The sequence below is a fragment of the Phyllobates terribilis genome, unplaced genomic scaffold (assembly GCF_046119375.1).
Source record: "Phyllobates terribilis strain yellow unplaced genomic scaffold, ASM4611937v1 Scaffold_5__5_contigs__length_657084704, whole genome shotgun sequence".
In the NCBI taxonomy this organism is placed as follows: domain Eukaryota; kingdom Metazoa; phylum Chordata; class Amphibia; order Anura; family Dendrobatidae; genus Phyllobates; species Phyllobates terribilis.
This window is the reverse complement of record NW_027362765.1, coordinates 506660767-506682125: the sequence shown is the minus strand read 5'-3', so window position 1 is coordinate 506682125 and position 21359 is coordinate 506660767. Positions and strand designations below refer to the sequence as shown.

The 21359-nt window shown below is 42.9% G+C and overlaps 1 protein-coding gene across 1 annotated transcript in view; it reads right to left on the bottom strand.

Moving 5' to 3' along the window:
- Positions 1-20435, bottom strand: part of STOX1 (storkhead box 1) — a 73041-nt gene extending 52606 nt beyond the window's left edge. The window contains exon 1 of the mRNA XM_073685622.1: positions 20054-20435. Coding sequence (XP_073541723.1) covers positions 20054-20354 — 301 coding nt within the window. The 5' untranslated portion in view covers positions 20355-20435. The remainder of the gene's footprint in view (positions 1-20053) is intronic.
- Between the last annotated feature and the right edge of the window lie 924 nt (positions 20436-21359).

The following is a 21359-nucleotide window of genomic DNA, read 5'->3' as shown; positions in this document are numbered from 1 at the left end:
TTGCGCCTTGTTCTCTCCTCTCTTTACATAAAAGTTGCTTAGGACCCTTGATAAGTTTCCATCTTGGCACTTGTGCTGACCATCTTGGCATCGCCAGAGCCCAGTCATTGGCAGCAGTGGTCATGTCACTGCCGTAGCCTATAAATAGAGACGGGCAGCAGTGGGGAACCAGCACTATAGCAGGGGCGGTGGATAAACCTTTGTTTGCCATTTTTAACCTGTGAAAGCCTATAAACAAGATCTCAGAAATTCCATTAAGGCTTCCATACACATGAGACAAGTCAAATGAACCCACTGATTTCAGCAGGACCGGTTGACCATCTGATGTTCTAATGGGGCCCATTCCACTCTCCTCCTACAGATGATGTTGTGGGGAAAGAAAGATCAGACATGTCAACTTTTAAAGCCAGATCCTTTGGTTTTCCCAGGAGAAAGGTTGCCATTGCTTGGCTGAGCTTTCATGTGTATGGGGGAGTCAGGAGAAATAGCGATCAGCCAAATGGCTGTTCAGTTGACTGTTGTCTAAGATATATGGGCGCCTTTAGAAAGCACTATATTTGCACTTTTAACAGTTACAATATTTGTGGCATTATTAGGTAAATCAACCACAATATTGAACAATACCACAACTCTGCAATTCAGAAACTTTAAAGTTTTTTTATGAACTTTCTCCAAATCAGAAATGAAAAAATAAGATTTTATAACACGACCTTATGGTCACTCATAAAATGTATACATTTCGCTAAATAACTAATATCTAAAAACAAAGAAGCGACATAAAAGCAAAGTTCTGAAATCCTGTCTCACTCGGAAGGTTTAGGCTGACTTTGTATGGATGCTAATGTAATTCACCCAATACTACACTATTTGTTCCAAAAGCCTGTGAAACAGAATGGAAAGAAAAATACACTATCTGGTTACTGGCTCCTAGCGAGCTCGCATACTAAACCAGTCTTCAGGGAACACATAATTAAGAGATCACAAACCGGAGTCCCAAGCTGACCAAGAACTTCACTCATGTGACTGGAAGCCGGAGGTAAAGAAAACACGCTTTATGCAACGATCACAATTACATTATATATATGGGCTGTACTATAGAGTAACAGGAAAAGAAGTAAAAAGGATATTAATTACTGAGCTTCATGGACCAATATGTGTATATAAGCATAGCAAAAGCTTCTACCAGACATAGATGAGCACCCCATCATCACATTAGGGTGTTCTGCAAAATATTCAAGACTGACATATATGAGAATAAAAATAAAGTCACACGGCAAAACATCTCTAGGGTGAAAACTGCACCCATTCTGCTATGCAATGGGCAGAACTTAAGTTTATTTAAGCTGATCAGAGACATTGCCAGAATAAATGATACATAAGTGTTTGGTAACAATATACCTCCTATTCACAGCTCACAAGAGAGGCGTGATGGCAGTCCAAGAACAAAGCCAACTAACAATACTTGTGCTCCCGCTGGTGGTCTTAGCCCCCCCATTTCCATCAATAATATCAATGTGTGTCTGTGACATTCCATTTTAGTTATGTGACAGTTATTCTCATACATTGATTGCGTATTATGGATCTCATACATTTTCAGCAAGATCCCGCCCCTAAATCCCTTCACTCCACCCTCAGGGAGTAATCTTTTGTCAGATTCTTGTTCCCCATGGGAATAAAAATATCAGCATTAACTGCCGGACCCTTGAACATCATGAGAAATTACGCAAGTTTGCAATATACTTGCTGTTTCTAAATGCCTCCGTTCTCCTATCCCTGCTCTTCTTTCTTGCTACAAAGGGCACTGGCCACTGCTGCTGCCTGGGAGGGGTGGCCGAACAAGCGGAGTGCTTACAAGTTTGTTACTGAGCTTGTAAGCACTGCCCTAAAGCAGGCTATGTGCACACAAAAGCCAGGGTTTCATCAAGACGTGCAGTTTTCACAGCTGTCTTAATGGAGGCGCATACCTCTTAACGAATCAGGAGTGTCTGACAAGTGGCGTGCACCTCTGTGCGCCTCGCCACAAATCTTACTCCAACTGGGGAATGGAGTAAGATTTGTGGTGCAAGGAACGCTGACGCTCATCATGAATTTGATAAGAGGGGGTTGCCATTCCCCCGTCTCACCCCTGCTTTGCACATTTTATCAGAGCTGGGTGAAAATGGCATGAGAATGTCATAAATTGTAAAATTTGGGTGCAACTTTGCATTGAGACAAAATTGAAAAAAACTTTTCAAATCTTCTTATGCAACTACTTTGATGAATCGGGTGCAAAGTCTTTTTGCTGATTTTTTGGTGAAGAAACTAAGCGGTAACTCAACATTTTTGAGGAATAGTGATATTTGGAAGAGGATTTCAGCGTGGCTTTACTTAGAGAAACTGTGTGCACACAGCCTTAGCATGTCTTCCTGGCCAGCTTTACTGCTCTGCTAATGCTGGAGAGGCAAGGCTACCTCTATGAGCAGCATCAGAGCACACACTGTTCAGGTCAGCAATGCGAGGATGCTGCTAGCCTGAAATATCAATAAATCAGGAGCGTCCGCCACCCGGCAATCAGAATATCAGAAGACAGGGGAGCAGAGCGTTCCCGAATGGAGATATTGGGGTAACATCAGATGGTTGGCTGATTCTTGATCCAATAGAACATTGAGAGAAATAATCGATAATCTAATCTGCATGACAAAGTATACAAATTGCAAAACCCCTTGGTACAGCAATTGAGGAGAATCCTGACAGTGTGCACAATGAACAGTCAGGAATTGCAGTCACATAATGTGACTGCAGAAATTTAGCTCAAGCCCGGAAACCGTGGAGAAAACTAATTGATAGTGGCATGTTTTATTATAATTATACCTCTGGGTCCCTTTCACAGCACATTTGTAAGGCTCGCATCTTTTTATATAGTCTTTTCATATAATTTTGCTTGCTTGAACCTTTAAAGCAGGAATCAAAAGTGATGAAGCCGTGTAAAGTGAAAGAGTGAAGACACAAAGCTTTCACTTGCTATTTGATCTAAGTGGGAAGCTCAGCTTTAATCAGACAGGCAAAACATACATACAGTATGTGATGTGCAATTGCAAATCCTCTTCATAATAAGCAGTTTATAGAGACCCCGTGAAAAAGCTGAACCACATGGAAGAAGGAAAACAGCTCACGTTTAATAAGCAGGGGGCCTGTGACATTCTGGAATAATCTCGGGGCAGGCAGGTCTTCGGTGGAATGCTTTTGGAAATAAAATGTTAACATGATGATAATTATATTTACACTTCCACCCGTCCCTCGGAGATGAATGTTGGTACAAGGTCAATCTCTTCTAAAAAGAAGGTCACCACTATGGTTAGCATATTTTTACAATTATACATGGACGGTCTGAGACTCCTTTATCCAGCGCAATTTTCAGACCTAAATTGTAATGACTGCATTCCACAGACCTCTCTAGGAGGCTAAATGAGGGGAGTTGCCCAAAAATCTTCACCGCTTCTGCCTCAAGTGCGCAAGGAAGAAGAGACTACTATATTATATCAGGTAGATCATAAAAACATCAGTCAAGTGAAGCGGCTATTTCACCCCCTTCATCGCCATCATCAGAATGTACAATATGCCAATTATCTTCATTACATTCCGCAATATATAGGAAATCGCTCTCGTTTTAGGAGTTTTTCTTTTCACTATTTTGTTCTTTTTGTGATTATCTAAGCATAATAAATAAAAGGATATGAAATATTATAAGAAACTTTTAGAATACCATGATATACACCATTTTATTCGCCACAATGCACTTTCCCGTAATAAGCGATATGTAACTAAAAGCAAGAGCGGCAGAGGAGGGAGGGAGCATCATGGGTTTCTTATAGTTGTAACTTTGCAGGTTTTTAAACTGAACTTGTGTATTGGACCCACAGATAATCCATGGCACAAATCACACAAAAAAACTTTATTGCAAATTCTTATCTACTTTGCTGAAATTGTAAGGTGGATTTTTATGCATACGGGCGCACACTAATTGACGCTGTATGGTCTGCTTATAGGTCTTACTGGGACTCCATCAAGGTAAAGATATGAAAAACAATGATACAGAATTAACCCTTTCACAACCTTGGGTTTTGTCATTTTTGCTTTTTCGTTTTTTGCTCCCCTTGTTCCCAGAGCCATAGCGTTTTTATTGCTTGGTCAATATGGCTATGTGAGGGCTTATTTTTTGCGGGACGAGTTGTACTTTTCAACGCCATTACTAGTTTTACCATATCATGTACGGGAAAACGGGAAAAAAATTCCAAGTGCGGTAAAATTGCAAAAAAAAGTGCAATACCACAGTTGTTTTTTATTTATTTTTTTTACCACGTTCACTGAATGCTAAAACTGACCTGCCATTCTTATTCTCCAGGTCATTACGAGTTCATAGACACCAAACATGTATAGGTTCTTTTATATTTAAGTGGTGAAAAAAATTTCCAAAATTTGGTAAAAAAAAAAAAAAAAAACATAGCGCCATTTTCCGAGACCTGTAGCGTCTCCATTTTTCGTGATCTGGGGCTGGGTGAGGTGGGCGGAGCTTAGGACGCGCTTCCAGGAAGCGCGCGTTAAATGCCGCTGTCGGAGATTGACAGCGGCATTTAACAGGTTAACAGCCGCGGGTGGATCGCGATTCCACCAGCAGCTGTTGCGGGCACATGTCAGCTGTAAGAATCAGCTGACATGTGCTCGGTTCAGTGCGGGCTCAGCGCAGCAGCCCTCACTGAACGGGCAGTACGCAAATGTGCGTACTAATACGGCATGGGCTCTAAAGGGGTTAATATTTCATAGAAAAAAATAGGTATTTCCTAAAAAAAAGAAGAAGAAGACCTGTCAGGAATAGAAATACAGTGACTTGCAAAAGTATTCACCCTTCTTGGCTTTTTACCTATTTTGTTACATTACAACCTGTGTTTAAATATTTTTGCATTCCGATTTACTTGTGATGCATCAGAACTAAATAAGTTGGTGAAGTGAGAAAAACATAGGCTTAAATTAAATTCATGGGATCAAATAACTAAAAATTAGCATGTGATTATGTATTCACCCCTTTTGCTATGAATCCCTAAAAATTTCTGGTGCAAGCAATTACCTTCATAAGTCACAAGCTTATAGAAAGGAAGTCCACCTGTGTGCAATCTAAATGTCACATGTCTGTCAGTATATACACACCTTTTCTGAAAGGCCACAGAGGCTGCAAAGCACCACTAACCAAACAACACCATAAAAACCAAGGAGATGTCCAAACAAGTCAGGGACAAAGTTATTGAGAATTACCATCAAATCCAAATGGAAAGAACATGGTACCAGAACAAACCTGCCAAGAGAGGGCCGCTCACCAAAACTCTCAGCCCGGGCAAAGAGGGAATTAATAAGAGAGGCAGCTCAGAGACCAAAAGTAACCCTGAAGAAGCATAGACTGGAGTATCTGTCCATACGACCACAATAAGCCGTACATGTCATAGAGGTGGCCTTTATGGAAGAGTGGGCAGAAAAAGCCTTTACTTACACACAAAAATGGTAAGGCTCATTTTGAGTTTGCCAAAAGACATATGGGAGACTTCCCAAATGTATGGAGGAAGGTGCTGTGGTCAGATGAGACCAAAATTGAACTTTTTTGCCATTAAGGTAAATGCTATATCTGGCGCCAAACCAACACAGCTCATCACCCCAAGAACACCATCCCCACAGTGAAATATGGTGATGGCAGCATCATGCTGTGGGGATGTTTTTGGAAGCAGGGACAGGGAAAATGGTTGAGGGGGAAGATGGATGGTACGAAATACAGGTATATTCTTGAGCAAAACCTGTTTCAGTCTGTCAGTGATTTGAGACTGGGATGGAAGTTCACCTTCCAATAAGACAATGACCCAAAGCATACTGCTAAGGCAACATTTGAGTGGTTTAAGGGGAAACGTGTAAATGTTTTGGAGTATCATAGCAAGTAATGACTTTAGGGGGTGAAAACTTTTGCACACTGAAGTTTTCAGTTATTTTGTCCTATTTGTTGTTTGCTTCACAAATAAAAAAAAAAAAAATGTTCTTTACATGAACTGATGTAAACCCTCAAAAAATCAAACAAACAGTGAACTGCCAAGTTGTGAGGTAGCAAAACACGAAAAATGTCAAGGAGTGAATACTTTCACAAGCCACTATAGGTCCTCTTTAATTGTAACTTACCTAGTAAGGCTCGTTTCACACTACACATACATTACGGGCTTCCATCTGAAGGCCAGAAGATTGGGATTCAGGTAGAACCGTGACAGAGCCATTGAATATAATGAGGAAAACAAAATCTAGTATGCAACTCTGGTCTATTTTCTGCTGGTGTCTGTCTCCTACTATAATACTGTGTCCAGCATTAAAAAAGGACACCACCTGAAAAAGGTCAAAGTTGCACAGTTTGGACTCTGTTTGCCTCATTATACTCAATGGTTCTGTGGGGATCCCAGCCAAGTCCTGTTTTTATGGGCTTTCGATGGAAGGGAATGACAGTGAGAATTCTGAAACAAGAGTGAAACAAGCCTCACACTGATCTGAATAGCCTAATGCCGAAAGCAGCAAGTGAAATTATAAGGACCTGGGGACAAATACCTTATATATAAGAGACCTGACGGGGGGACATAGATGAGGGTATAGCTAAGTGCCAGCACTGTGTAGTTGACTGTACGTGTCACTAGCGAGAAGGAAATAAGCAGCTGCCAGATAATAATGGCGGCTGCTTGTCTGCGCCAGGAATAATGGATCAGTATGTTGAAATTTATCATGCGCCCAGCCAACTTTTATATCAGATGCATGCAAACTCCTGCGGTGTTCCTGTAATTGTGAGGCTGCTCTTATATTATTTACATTGCGTAACAAGGTTTCTTCTCCTATGTGAGTCACCCATGAGGTCTGGAGACAACCCAAATAACAGGTGTATTATGCCAGGATAGGGCAGCTGAGAACTCTGATATTTTGGGCTACAGGTATTTGATGACCGTGGACAACGGACCTAAAAGTGATTTCAGCTCTCAATGAACTAAATGAGAGAACAGTTACCGGTAGATATTAAATCAAGTAATAATTCGGCTTTGTAATCCTACTGAAATTTGGTCCCAACATTCTGATATCCAGGAGTGTGTGTTTTGTTTGCATGTATATGTATATCTATATATTTTGTTTGCATGTATCTAACTGTATGTGTGTATTTTGTATGCATATATATATCTATATCTTTGTGTTTTGTATGCATGTACGAAAATGTCTTTGGTATTCATGTGCATTTGCACGTACAGTATGTATCTATATGTATGTATTTTGTATGCATATATGTATGTAGCATGTATACGCTTTGTTTGTACACATGTATCGATATGTATGTGTTTTGTATGCATGTAATATATATATATATTTTTGTGTGTATGTAGTATGTATATGCTTTGTTTGCACGTATGCATGTATTTATGTATGCATATGTTTGTGCCTGTATGTGTCTATTATGTGTGTAAAAACATAACATTGATCTTTACATACATCATATGTCAAGTGTGTTGTTTTCCCTAATAAACAATTCACGTAGCGCCGGTGATTCTGGCAGAGCATTTCTATTGCAGTATCTCTGGCTTCCACCATGTCGCAGTATTTTTTACAAGATAAGCAGTGATCTGCTGTATGCAACAGAGACAGGAGGCGATTTCCTTATTTATGAGCACACATCTTACAATAGGAGTCGGACTTTTATATCCCTTCCTTGGCTGAGTGCACAGGAACAAACAGTAGCTTATTCAATATAAAATGATCCTGTATGAATATCCAGGTCACCGCACCCATCCACAGGACATTATAAACACAAGCACACAATTAATGACTCTGGCCACTCGATAATTTGTTTAATTACCACAGGATCCTGCTAAGATTTTCAATAAGAAATAGTTCTGGAGAAATAAAAAAAAAATAATAATAATACAAGTGCCCAGGGCCCAGAGAGAATTTTCATTTCCTTTCTCATCCAAGAGTATAAAATTGATATTGCTAATGAAGCAGCCATTTTTTTACCGCTTGGGCACAAAACAAAACTAATTTACAAAGTGATCACACAAGGTCATTGGGGGTGCCATGTTTAAGGAAACCTACACTTGGAAAGGAAAAAAAAATTGAAGTCAGAAATGCAGATTTTGCATGCACCAACCAATGACACGGGTGCTGCGGATCAGTGCTCTTCTGTCTGAGGCAGTCCAGCATTTCCCAGCATTCTGTACCAGTAGGTTGCTCTTTAGGGGTTTGTACACACTAGTAGAGTAGTTTAGCGCCACTTTACCAACTATTTGTATAAGGCTTATGGGAGTATACTGTTCCTCTGTGCAAGGCTGTAAAAGTAGAAGCAGGGGGTTGCCATGTGCTTAAAAAAGGAGTCTTTCAATGCAAAATGACTTTTAAGATAAAGCAATGGTGCACCCTTGTCGTGGCCAAGCAGTTCAGTTCACCTTTGCACCTGCTCGCTTTACCATTTTTCTCAGTCCTTCTCTGGCTCCTGTAAAAGGCAAAGCTGTCAACCAATGAAGACGAGGTTGCAGTTAGAATGAAAACATGTCATCGAGAAGTTGCACCGAACTACTCGGCCACACCAAGGGTGCACCGAGCACCTGTGCTTGGTTTGAAAAGTCATTTTGTGCTGATGGACTCCCTTTAAATGGGATGTGCAACAATTGTGAAAAGCAACACAATTCTGTCATATAAGAACAGTCATTACTAAAGGTCCATTTCCATGGACAGACTGGCGGCACAATACAATTGGCGATCGTCAGTCATTTAAATGCCTCTTTAGACAGGCAGACAAAAGTAAGAGATGTGCACCGAGTGGTCCACACTAGATTGCTCAGCATCCAGCATGCCATAGTTATTGGCAGAGTGAGTCCAGTTTACACAGGACAATGCACGGTCGAGAACAAGGATTTTATTGCATTGTACAAAACATCATTTCACCTGATGAACAAGCGTTTTGCTCATTCATCAGGTGGTTGTCAGCCTGTTTACAAGGCATGATAACCGTGAAACTGGCGTTTTTATCAACTCTCATTCGCGATCATCTTGCACTGTAAATGCAGGCTAACAGTATATACTCAAACAGTATTGTACAGAGGAGAATCACATAGTAATTAGATCCATCTCATTACAAGGTACTTGTTATGCAAATCTTCTGTAGTAGATTACATTACAACCAGATAAACCTCCTCTCCAGTAACGATCCATTAGAACGGATTCAGCAGCAATCTGTTGGCAAAAAAGTTGTGCAGACACAACTTTTTAGTCCGTTTTTAAAAAACGATTTCTGCTGAATCTGTTTTTATAGCTTTGAAGCCTATAAAAAACGGATCAGTTAATTAGCCATCCGTTTTCCTTTCATTTGTAAAGGATGCCTTTTTTTGCTTACTGGATCCAGATGTGAACAAAGACTAAATCTGGGCTTTATCAGGGATAAAAGATCAGAGTAAAAGTATCCAACACATTAGACTAATGTTGACTTAGCCCGCCGGTATTGACGGGTTTGGCCGACTGTCAAATGTGTATGGGGGCACAGGATTTTCAGGAGAGAGGTTGATCGAACAAGCCGATTTTGGACTGTCAATCGGACTGCTCTCCCGGAGGTAACGTGTTGGCCGGCAGCTTTCTTATAGAGAACACAGAAGTGGTTGGCCGAGAGCGCTCGTGTAAGGGAGCGTCGGCTGAGATGGCTGTCGGCCGCAGCATCGGAAAGCAATAAAACTGGCCACAAACCAAGAACTAGGGAGCCAATAGGTTATTGACATTTATTGTTTTGGGTTATTTTCTACTGATGTATATTCTTATTGTTGATCTTTGCAAAAGACAAACTCGCTTCTACACTACAGATTATGTCCATCTTTGTTACGTCGATGATTAGCAGCCCATTCTTCCCAGAAAAAAAAGTCAGGGAAAGAAGGATTGGGCATGATGATTTTCAACGCACAATCCTTATGCTTTCAGGGGTTGTATATTCCCTACCGAGCTGTTTGGAAGCTACATATTCCCCTCCCCCATCAAGAACACAAGCATGCTCGACCGGATTGAGCATACATGTGTATGGAGGGGAAAGGAGGAAGAGCTGTGACTGACAACTACTGAATGTGTAATGGCGAATCAGGTACACATACTGGGAAATGCTTCGGGCTACTATACAGTCCGTCATCCAATGGTATATAAAAAGAGCAATATATGCCCCTGTATACCTATACACTGTCTCAGCCCTTTGTTGGATGTATACATTAGGAAGGCTTTTTGACTAATACCTCTGGCGAAAGGCACAAAAGCATTATGCACCGATCCCTAAAGATCTAAAAAGTAAGGCAAGTGAGGCACAAGCAGCACGTTTCTAAGGGAAGCTGTCCAGTCCTGCCTTCAATCCAAAACTAGGTTTAAGACTGTAATATGTCTCTCCGATTAATAGCTTCAGTTCATGAACAGGCATTGATTCCCAGACTGTGAAAAAACACATTTTTCAGACAGAATCCACTTCCAGTTGGCAATATGATGTGGTTACATTGAATAGATCCAGTGTTGCATCACTTAAAAGCAGGAAGGTGGCAAGTTCTGAAAATTGATCTATTTTATTTAACCTGATTTTTCAAAGTCAGAACAGAGACAACATCTCTATTCAGCCGCATCAGTAATGGCCCATTTAGACGAGTCCATAGCATAGAAACGGTCGTTCCCAACTATTGGCCCTTTAAAAAGTCTGGCAATCACCTAACGAAGGCGCAAAATACTTATACGTTGGGTACGATGATCTTTATACCAGTACTAAAAATCATCATCGGCAGCACATTGCCCTGTGCTAATATGTGATGTGCTGTCCATAACATGACGCTCTAGGCACACAGAGCGAGCACATTAATGATGATTCTGTCCGCGTAGAATGACCGTACACCAGGAAACAACCACAGATCAGCCTCTGCTGACACCAAGCCATCTAAGGCTATGATCACACGTTGCATTTTTGCTGCAGGAAAAACCTGCTCTCTTGGCATTAAGGCTATGTTCACACATCATGGTTTTTTCAGCGTTTTTTGATGCTTTTTTTTTTATGTAAATTTTCAGCTGCATTTTGCAGTACCAGCAAAGTTTATGAGACTCCAGAAATCTCAAGCACACATCATGGTTTTTTTTTGTTCAGGATTTTGTGCTTTGCATGGTTTTTTGAAAGATAGAGCATGTCACTTCTTTCAGCGTTTTCTCTCCCATTGGAAGTAATGGTTGAGGAAAAAAGTTGAAAAAACACACCAAAAATGCAGGTGTCAAGTTTTCAGCGTTTTTTCAGCAATTTTTGTGCATAAACCAGAATGAGATTTTTTTTTTTTTTCCACTGAACTTTATGTACATGCATAACAGAGACAAAAGACCAGTGAAAAAACACACCAAAAAATAAAAAAAAGCAAGAAAACAGCAACAAAAGTCCTGAACAACAGCCTGGCAAGAGGTCAGGTTTTGCTGCAGAAAAAAACATGATGTGTGAACATAGCCTAAAAAGGCAGCTTAAAAAAAGCAGGTTTTGCTGAGTTTTTATTGTCTCTTGTGCATGCTGATAAAGTTTAGTGCCCCCCAAAAAAGATGATGCAGCTTCCTTAAGGTTTTGGCACCAAAAATGCAGCGAAACCTGATACCTGCTTTTCTTGCTGCATTTTTGTTGTGTTTTTGAACTTACTCATTGCTTTCTATAGGTGAAAAAAAATGCTGCAAAAACGCTGAAAAAAAAAAAATAACTGAAAGAAGTGACATGCTGCAGTTTTCCAAATAGTCAGGAAAAAAGTGTGTGTGCATGAGATTTCTAAAATCTCATAGCTTTTGGTGGTACTGTAAAACGCTTCTTAAAATTTGCATTTAAAAAGACACAGCAAAAAAAATGCATAGCCTAAATTTGACAAGACGTAATAATAACTTAAATACACATTCGAAGATAACACTTGTCAAAAGTTATGGCATTCAGTACAAATATGAAAATAGAAGTGATCGAATTAAAAAGTGCGTAGGATCCCGCTTTGCACAAACTTCTTCATCTAGTACAGTGAAAAACATCCCTCTCTAAAGAGCCCCCTGTATCCAGCATCTGAAGGTGCATAATGCCCCAAATACCTAGATATATGGAAATAGAGGCATGTGATCATTTTAATAGCCCTAAAAAGGCAAATACTCATCAGTAACAGTCTTAAATCCCACCCTGGAGTCAGCAGCAACCTCCCACAGAAACACGACCAGCGTCACGCACAGCTCCGAACAAATGAAGGAGCAGCTTGTTTACTGGCTGTGTGCTCCATTAATCCGTCCCAGCGCCACTCAGGGCCATATACTGTTCACTAATGACAGTGCCAGATCCAGTGTACACAATATGTAACAATTAGTGACAGGTCATAAAGTACTGGAGCTTTACACTTTAAAAATTACCAACAAACTAGTAGTAAGGAGATGGGGGGCTTTTCCTGCGCTGCTGGCGATGTCCCACGAATGGAATTGAGATGAATTTGAATAAAAGCGGTTTTATTCTGCGGTTTAAAATCGACACGTTTCGAGGTTATCCAACTACTTCTTTAGGACACAACCACATCTATAAGGAAAGCAAGCACCCCCTGTTTTCATACCTTTTTATCACAGATAAAACCCTATTTTGCGCTATTTGCTCCCCAGCTCCATTGTGAATTACCAGCAAACGTAGTAGACTGCGTCTGAGCGTCCACCTCCAGAAGGCCCCGTTGGCACATACGTCCAAATCCCAATTTGCATGGGGGGGGGGCGCAACGTCCCCCTGCTCAAGAAGGCACATGTGCAGGCCCGTCTGAAGTTTGCCAATGAACACCTGGATGATCCTGTGAGTTATTGGGAGAAGGTGCTGTGGTCAGATGAGACAAAAATTGAGCTCTTTGGTATTAACTCAACTCGCCGTGTTTGGAGGAAGAGAAATACTACCTATTACCTAAAGAACCAGGGCTGTGGAGTCTGAGTCGGTGTCCATTTTGGTGGAGTTGGAATCGGTATAAAATGGACCGACTCCGACACCTAAAATATATAATAAATTGGGTACTGTAGTACAATGCAGTTTGTGGGGAATATTTTTTCATAAGAATTTGGGAAAGTTATGAAATGTCCTATAAATGTCTGTTCTTATCCTGATCTAAGGGTCTAGACTTTTAGTTGAGATGAATCTGTGCTACAGTAAATTTATCACTTAAACCTGAGCAATGTATGAGGGAGTCTGTGTCATGGAAATTGAGGAGTTGGAGGTTTGACTTACCGACTCCACAGTCCTGCAAAGAACACCGTCCCCACTGTCAAGCATGGAGGTGGAAACATTATGTTTTGGGGGTGTTTCTCTGCTAAGGGCATAGGACTACTTCACCACATCAACGGGAGAATGGATGGAGCCATGTACCGTAAAATCCTGAGTGACAACCTCCTTCCCTCCTCCAGGAAATTAAAAATGGGTCATGGCTGGGTCTACCAGCAAGACAATGACCCAAAACATACAGCCAAGGCAAGAAAGGAGTGGCTAAAAAAGAACCACAGTAAGGTCATGGAGTGGCCTAGCCAGTCTCCACACCTTAATCCCATAGAAAACTTATGAAGGAGGTTGAAGCCCTGAGTTGCCAAGCGACCGCCTCAAAATCTGAATTATTTAGAGATGATCTGCAAAGAGGAGTGGACCAAAATTCCTCCTGACATGTGCACAACCCTCATCATCAACTACAAAAAACGTCTTACTGCTGTGCTTGCCAACAAGGGTTTAGCCACCAAGTATTAAGGGATCAAATACTTATTTCTCACTGCAAGATGCAAATAAACTTATCTAATTTATACAATGTGATTTTTTTTTTTTTGGATATTCTCTCAATGTTAAAATTAACCTACCTTTAAAATTATAGACTGTTCATGTCTTTGTCAGTGGGCAAACTTACAAAAACAGCAAGGGATCAAATAATTAGTTCCTTCCTGTATAACGCCAGTAAAAGTCTTGGACACAGTCTGCACGGAACCCAAGATGCACAGTAAGCAATGGCAATGATAGAAAGCCTTAATTTTATAAAGGTAAAATAAAAGGACCCCCATAAGGCCATTTTCACAATTAATTTTGCAGTGTCTGCTTGTTGCATGCTCTGGGAAATCTTCCAGCACATACGACAATCACACCCATTAGCTTCTATTCACATGACAGCAGCCAAAAGACTGCATAACTTTTATTGCTCTAGGGTTCCCCAGCTCCAGTCCTCAAGGCCCACCAACAGGTCATGTTTTCAGGATTTCCTTACTATTAAACAGATGATGGAATTATTGCCTGTGCAGGTGATGGAATTATCACCGATGCAATACTAAGGAAATCCCGAAAACATGGCCTGTTGGTGGGCCTTGAGGACTGGAGCTGGGGAACCCTGCTTTACAGAATAGCAGGGTGGATAGAGGCTTTTTCTTTCACAGTGGGAGCCTATAAGCAATAGATGCCCCTGATACAAATGTTAGGAAATCATCCCAAGGTATACAGTCATGGCCAAAAGTATTGAGAATGAGACAAATAGTAATTTTTCCAAAGGTTACTGCTTCATTTTTTGTAATGGCAATTTGCATATACTCCTGAATGTCAAAGAGTGATCAGCTTAACAGCAATTACTGTACTTGCAAAGTCAATATTTGCCCAGAAAATGAACTTTAACCCCCAAAACACATTTCAACATCATTGCAGTCCTGCCTTAAAAGGAGCAGCTAACATCGGTTTAGTGATTGATCCATTAACACAGGTGTGGGTGTTGATGAGGACAGGGCTGGCGATCAGTCATGATTAAGTAAGAATGACATCACTGGACACTTTAAAAGGAGGCTGGTTCTTGGTTTCATTGTTTCTCTTCAGTTAACCATGGTTATCTCTAAAGAAACACGTGCAGCCATGATTGCACTGCACAAAAATGGCCTAACAGGGAAGAGTATCGCAGCTACAAAGATTGCACCTCAGTCAACAATCTATCGCATCATCAAGAACTTCAAGGAGAGATCTTCCATTGTTGTCAAAAAGGCTCCAGGGCGCCCAAGAAAGACCAGCAAGCGCCAGGACCGTATCTTAAAACTGTTTCAGCTGCGGGATCGGACTACCAGCAGTGCCGAGCTTGCTCAGGAATGGCAGCAGGCTGGTGTGAGCGCTTCTGCACGCACTGTGAGGCGGAGACTCTTTGAGCAAGGGCTGGTTTCAAGGAGGGCAGCAAAGAAGCCACTTCTCTCCAGAAAAAACATCAGGGACCGACTGATATTCTGCAAAAGGTACAGGGAGTGGACTGCTGAGGACTGGGGCAAAGTCATTTTCTCTGATGAATCCCCTTTTCAATTGTTTGGGACTTCTGGAAAACAGCTTATTCGGAGAAGAAGAGGTGAGCGCTACCACCAGTCTTGTCTCATGCCAACTGTAAAGCATCCTGAAACCATTCATGTGTGGGGTTGCTTCTCAGCCAAGGGAATCGGCTCACTCACAGTCTTGCCTAAAAACACAGCCATGAATAAAGAATGGTACCAGAATGTCCTCCAAGAGCAACTTCTCCCAACCGTCCAAGAGCAGTTTGGCGCTCAACAATGCCTTTTCCAGCATGATGGAGCACCTTGCCATAAAGCAAAGGTGATATCTAAATGGCTCATGGAACAAAACAGAGATTTTGGGTCCATGGCCTGGAAACTCCCCAGATCTTAATCCCATTGAGAACTTGTGGTCAATCATCAAGAGACGGGTGGACAAACAAAAACCAACAAATTCTGGCAAAATGCAAGCATTGATTATGCAAGAATGGACTGCTATCAGTCAGGATTTGGTTCAAAAGTTGATTGAGAGCATGCCAGGGAGAATTACAGAGGTCTTGAAGAAGAAGGGGCAACACTGCAAATATTGACTTGCTGCATTAACTCATTCTAACTGTCAATATAACCTATTGGTACTCATAATATGATTGCAATTATATTTCTCTATGTGATATAAACATCAGATAAACACTAATTAAAACCAGAGGCCAGCAGATCATGTGAAAATATAATTTTGGTGTCATTCTCAAAACTTTTGGCCATGACTGTACCTTCAAAAGACCATGCAAAACACAGCATTAAAACACCGCAAAATTCCCATAATCCGATTCAGTGTCGAATGCTGATCTCTGGGCCACAGCTTGTCCAATACAAAAGCCTTTGAGACTGTGCAAACAATCCCCTTCCTCCTCCCTTCACAGGCAGCCACAGTCCTCAGGTTAGCTTCTCAGAAAGTGTGAACACTGGATGTGCTCTACTACACTGCAAAGTATTATAAAAAGAAAGACATCCATTGGTTCATGTAATGACTTTTTGCCATACCTTCAGCAGGATGTGAACATGAATAAATTTCTCAGTATTGTTTAGTATTATTGTATTACGCTTTGTTTTACAAATGTGATCAAAATTATATAAACATAGATTCTCTATTTAAAGGGAATCCATCAGTAGGGCTGAATAAAATGATACCTTGATATCTGTGATCAAATGTCTTATTCCAGCGAAGTCCATGTTTTTTTCTTAATATGTAAATGAATTGTTAAAATCTATGGGTCTGACATCGATCTCCCGAGAAAATGCCTCCAGAGCTAATTAACGAAAGGGGGAATTACCAGTGTGATGTGTAATGGTCGTTCTCTGATCTCACTGCAGAGCTGTGTGGGATTAGAACTGACACGGTATAGCAGAGCTGAGCTCTGTCTCATTACAAACATATTTGCAGCTGCAATCCTCTCACAGGCAGCCAGGGTGGGGGAAGAGCAGTACAGCAGAGCTGACAGCACTGGGGGAGGACAAGTGCAAATGTGTTTTTAATATCACAATGTTCACTTCCGTACTGTGTTAGCTCACTCATGGCGCTATCGCTGTCCGCTCATCCCCATCACGTGACCCCCGGATGCAGCTGCCTCTGATATCCGGTGATATCACGTCAACTCCCAGAATTGGAAGCTGATCCGGCATCACCAAGGCGTAACCCAGTCTAATTGAGTGACTGGGCTGTGGGCAGAGTTTCACCGGACGTATAATAAAAGTACAATAATAGAGTACAGAACAAACAGGCAAAATGTGCATTTAACGCACAGAGGCATCAGTCATATGTGTAGCCCTGAGCTAAGCAGGGACACTATAGTTCTATGCGCGTGGCTATGTGCACATGGAGTGCTTTTTTCTAAGTTTTTGGATAAGAATCTGAGCAGAAACTTCAACTTTTTGAGGAATTTTGTGTTTTCAGGAGAATATTGAGAGTTTCAGCTAAGTTTCCACGCCAAAAACTTAAAAAACAAAGTTCTTTATATCACTTCCCATCTAGTTTTATAAAATAAAGTCTCTAAATGAGGGATAGTGCTACGACTAGGAACTTTTCAGTTCGAAACATGTAGGCCAATTCCTGGGAATTATTTTGTACCCATCTACCATGTTTTTACTATCATACTGGAATAAATAACGTTTTTAAATGCAGCATGATATTTTCTTGGAAGGGATGATGGACAACTGTGCAAAAAAATTGGACACTACTATACAATCTGTAATACATAGCCAAGAACCAAGGCGTGAAAATCAAATACAAATTCACAAGTGCGGATTTTCACAAGGACAGAGGGGAAAAAAGGTGCTGGAACAATTACAATAGGGCTGTGAAAAGACATTATCGGCTAGATTCAATGAAAGAAAACCTCTGGCAGGTTAAAACAGCCCCTATGGAATTTAGAAATGTCAGGTGGCCCCTTAACAGAGTTGTCTGTTCAACAAAACCTCGTAACAGGTGACAACTTTCTGATCAGTGGGGTCTGTCCACTGAGATCCATACTGACCGGCAGAAAAGAAAACTTTTATCCCCAACTGAGAACTTTTACCTCTGTTACAAAATGCCATGGCCGATTACACGTGCAACTGCTGGGAAAAGCCAAGCACAGCGCTCGGCAGCTCCATGAATGAATGGAGCGGAGGGCACCCCATTCTAATGGGGATAAGAGTTGCCTTGTTCTGCCAATCAGAGTGGGTCCCAGCGGTCTGACCCGCACCAATCAACAAGTTATCACCTATCCTGTGGACAATAATTTAAAGACATCTCACATGGCCACAGCATAAATTGCCTTAAACTAAAACAATGGCCAATTATTAAGAAGATGCTATCAGATCTGAATCTGGGGAGAAGTACATAATTTTAATAGAAGTTACGGATCCAAATAAAAGTTATGACAGGTGGCCCTAAATAAATTACATTTAGAATCAACCCCATTATGTCTTTTATAAAAAAAAAATGTATATATATTGAGCATTTCCAAAAGTAAATTGTCCCTTCTACTGTATATCACAAGAGCCAGGCAGCGATCTTCTCTGCCAATAAGAAATCTGCAGTGATATCTCTGCTGGAGAGAGGATAACCACAAGTGGCGCCACAAGGACATCCGGTCTGCGAACCTTTGGGTGCAGTTACTTCCCAAACTCATCCAGGACCTGGCTGGCACTGGTGTACATTATTGTATAAGAGCCTTCATGAATATTTGGTTCTTCACTGAAGTTTCCTGAGAATATTGACAAACTGACTCCATCATAAACATTAGACTGCAGTCTACGGAGCCATCAGCTCTCCATACAGGGCGCTTCTGCTCCGCCGGAGATGTACGGCAGCCAATCTACAGCTCCAGATGTGCTGGTTAATTAGGCTACAGATTCTTCCACAGAAAACCTGTAACAAATTAAAGTACCAGCCATGTGGATGATTTCCCTACAAATCTCTTACTCCTCCTGCTTTGGAATTTTCTACATTTACAACATATCAAATTCTGTTGTGGATTTTCAAAGTGGCTTTGAATATACGAGGGTGAAATAGCACAAAAGTCTGAAGAGAAATCAGAGGCAAATAAGCATCAAAATGTGCATGTAACAAGTGTGGATTATGCTACTACTAAGCTGCAGGAAAGCCGCTTCACATACGCGTGAAAAGGGGTGAAATCCACAATCAAAATATGGAATTTGCATCAGTATGTGGAAGAGTTTTGTTCACATCCCCATTGCTGGTACTATAATCAGCTTCAAATGTTCTGATTGATGACAAATCCGCATTGAAAATTTGCAGCATTTCTGGTACATGTAGTGCTGTAGCGTGCCGCGATAGTGCTGATGGCAAAACGATGGAAACTGATGAAATCTTAATCAATCCCATCATTTCAGTGTTGATCACCAATTGGATCTGCCAGAAGAAAGATCGAGCCCAGTGATGAAAACCATGACAACAACCTAGACGGTAGGTAAAGTTAATGTGCAGCATTACTACTTGTTATCATGGGCTATTGGATCATCCATGGCTCCATCTACAAAGACTGGGGAGGTCAGGACTGCCCACAGCACCATCATCCTTCCCTAGGACCACCACTGGCACGGGTCCACCAGCCTTCCCTAGGACCACCACTGGCACGGGTCCACCAGCCTTCCCTAGGACCACCACTGGCACGGGTCCACCAGCCGTCCCTAGGACTACCACTGGCACGGGTCCACCAGCCGTCCCTAGGACCACCACTGGCACGGGTCCACCAGCCTTCCCTAGGACCACCACTGGCACGGGTCCACCAGCCTTCCCTAGGACCACCACTGGCACGGGTCCACCAGCCTTCCCTAGGACCACCACTGGCACGGGTCCATCAGCCTTCTCTAGGACCACCACTGGCACGGGTCTACCAGCCTTCCCTAGGACCACCGCTGGCACGGGTCCACCAGCCTTCCCTAGGACCACCACTGGCACGGGTCCACCAGCCTTCTCTAGGACCACCACTGGCACGGGTCCACCAGCCTTCTCTAGGACCACCACTGGCACGGGTCCACCAGCCTTCTCTAGGACCACCACTGGCACGGGTCCATCAGCCTTCTCTAGGACCACCACTGGCACGGGTCTACCAGCCTTCCCTAGGACCACCACTGGCACGGGTCCACCAGCCTTCTCTAGGACTACCACTGGCACGGGTCCATCAGCCTTCCCTAGGACCACCACTTGCACAGGACCACTACTCACCTAGCGCAGTGATGATGAAGCCCTTGGGGGGTCTCAGTGCCCTCCTGACCCAGGCATCTCGCAGCACCTCCAGGTTGGCACTCTGGCCCTGGAGCAGCAGCACCCAGCTCTCCAGCCAGCCCTGGAAGGACACCTCCGCCACGGCCCGGACCAGCCTCCTGTTCCAGAAGCACCTCGCATTTGCAGCCTGGAAGTCCTGAAAGACCTGGCTGCCCTTCTCGTCCGACCCCGTGCCATCGAGTCTACACAGAACCAAGGAGAGGGAGGACGGGGCCAGCTGGACCACTCTGTCCCGGGACATGCTGAGCTCCGTGCGCTGCGCTCACATACACCGGACCCTGCATGCAACTCATCAATTACACACCGCTGCCTGGTTACTGCGAGCAGTGCTGCGGGGCGGGGCCAGAGTGCCGATCACCCCCGCCATAACCAATCAGGAGCTGCGCAGGCTGGGGGCGGGGCGCTGCTGTGCACCTTGGGCTGGGGGAGTCTAGTAATGTGGTGAGGTGCAGTCAGTGGCGGGAGAGGAGACGGTGTGTGTCCCCTTCTGCTGTGTGCTGGCTGCAGGCTCTGGTGTAGCCCGAGTCTGGGGTGTTTGCCCCCAACATTATGGATTATCTGTACACTACACTATAGTAACTCACTGTATCAGTGCAAAACTGCAGTAATGCAGGGACAGGCAGAACAATGTCCCCCACCCTCGACTATAGAATATCCTCATCCTGATAGTCTACTGTAGTTATCTAAAAATGCTTGTGTGGGCACCACTATGGCTAATTACAGTGGGGCTGCTGTGGTTATGGCTCCAATTCCCTGTAAGACTGGGAGGTGTCTATCACTGTCAGGACCAGAGAAGGATTAAGGCCCCCGCCATTCACATTAGACCGGGATGGGTGATACATTTTCCCGAGAAGTCACTTGAGAGACAGCCAGCCCCTCAATGTCCACATAGCCAGCCCCTCAATGTCCACATAGCCAGCCCCTCATATTGTCCCCACAGCCAGCCCCTCAATGTCCCCACACCCAGCCTCTCATTGTCCCCACAACCATCTCCCCTATATTGTCCCCACATCCAGCCCCTTAATGTCCACATAGCCAGCCCCTCATTGTCCCCACATCCAGCAGCCCCTCAATGTCCCCACAGCCAGCTCCCCCATACTATCCCCAAATCCAACCCCTCATATTGTCCCCACACCCAGCCCCTCATTGTCCCCACAGCCAGCTCCCCCATATTGCCCCACATCCAGCCCCTTAATGTCCACATAGCCAGCCCCTCATTGTCCCCACATCCAGCAGCCCCTCAATG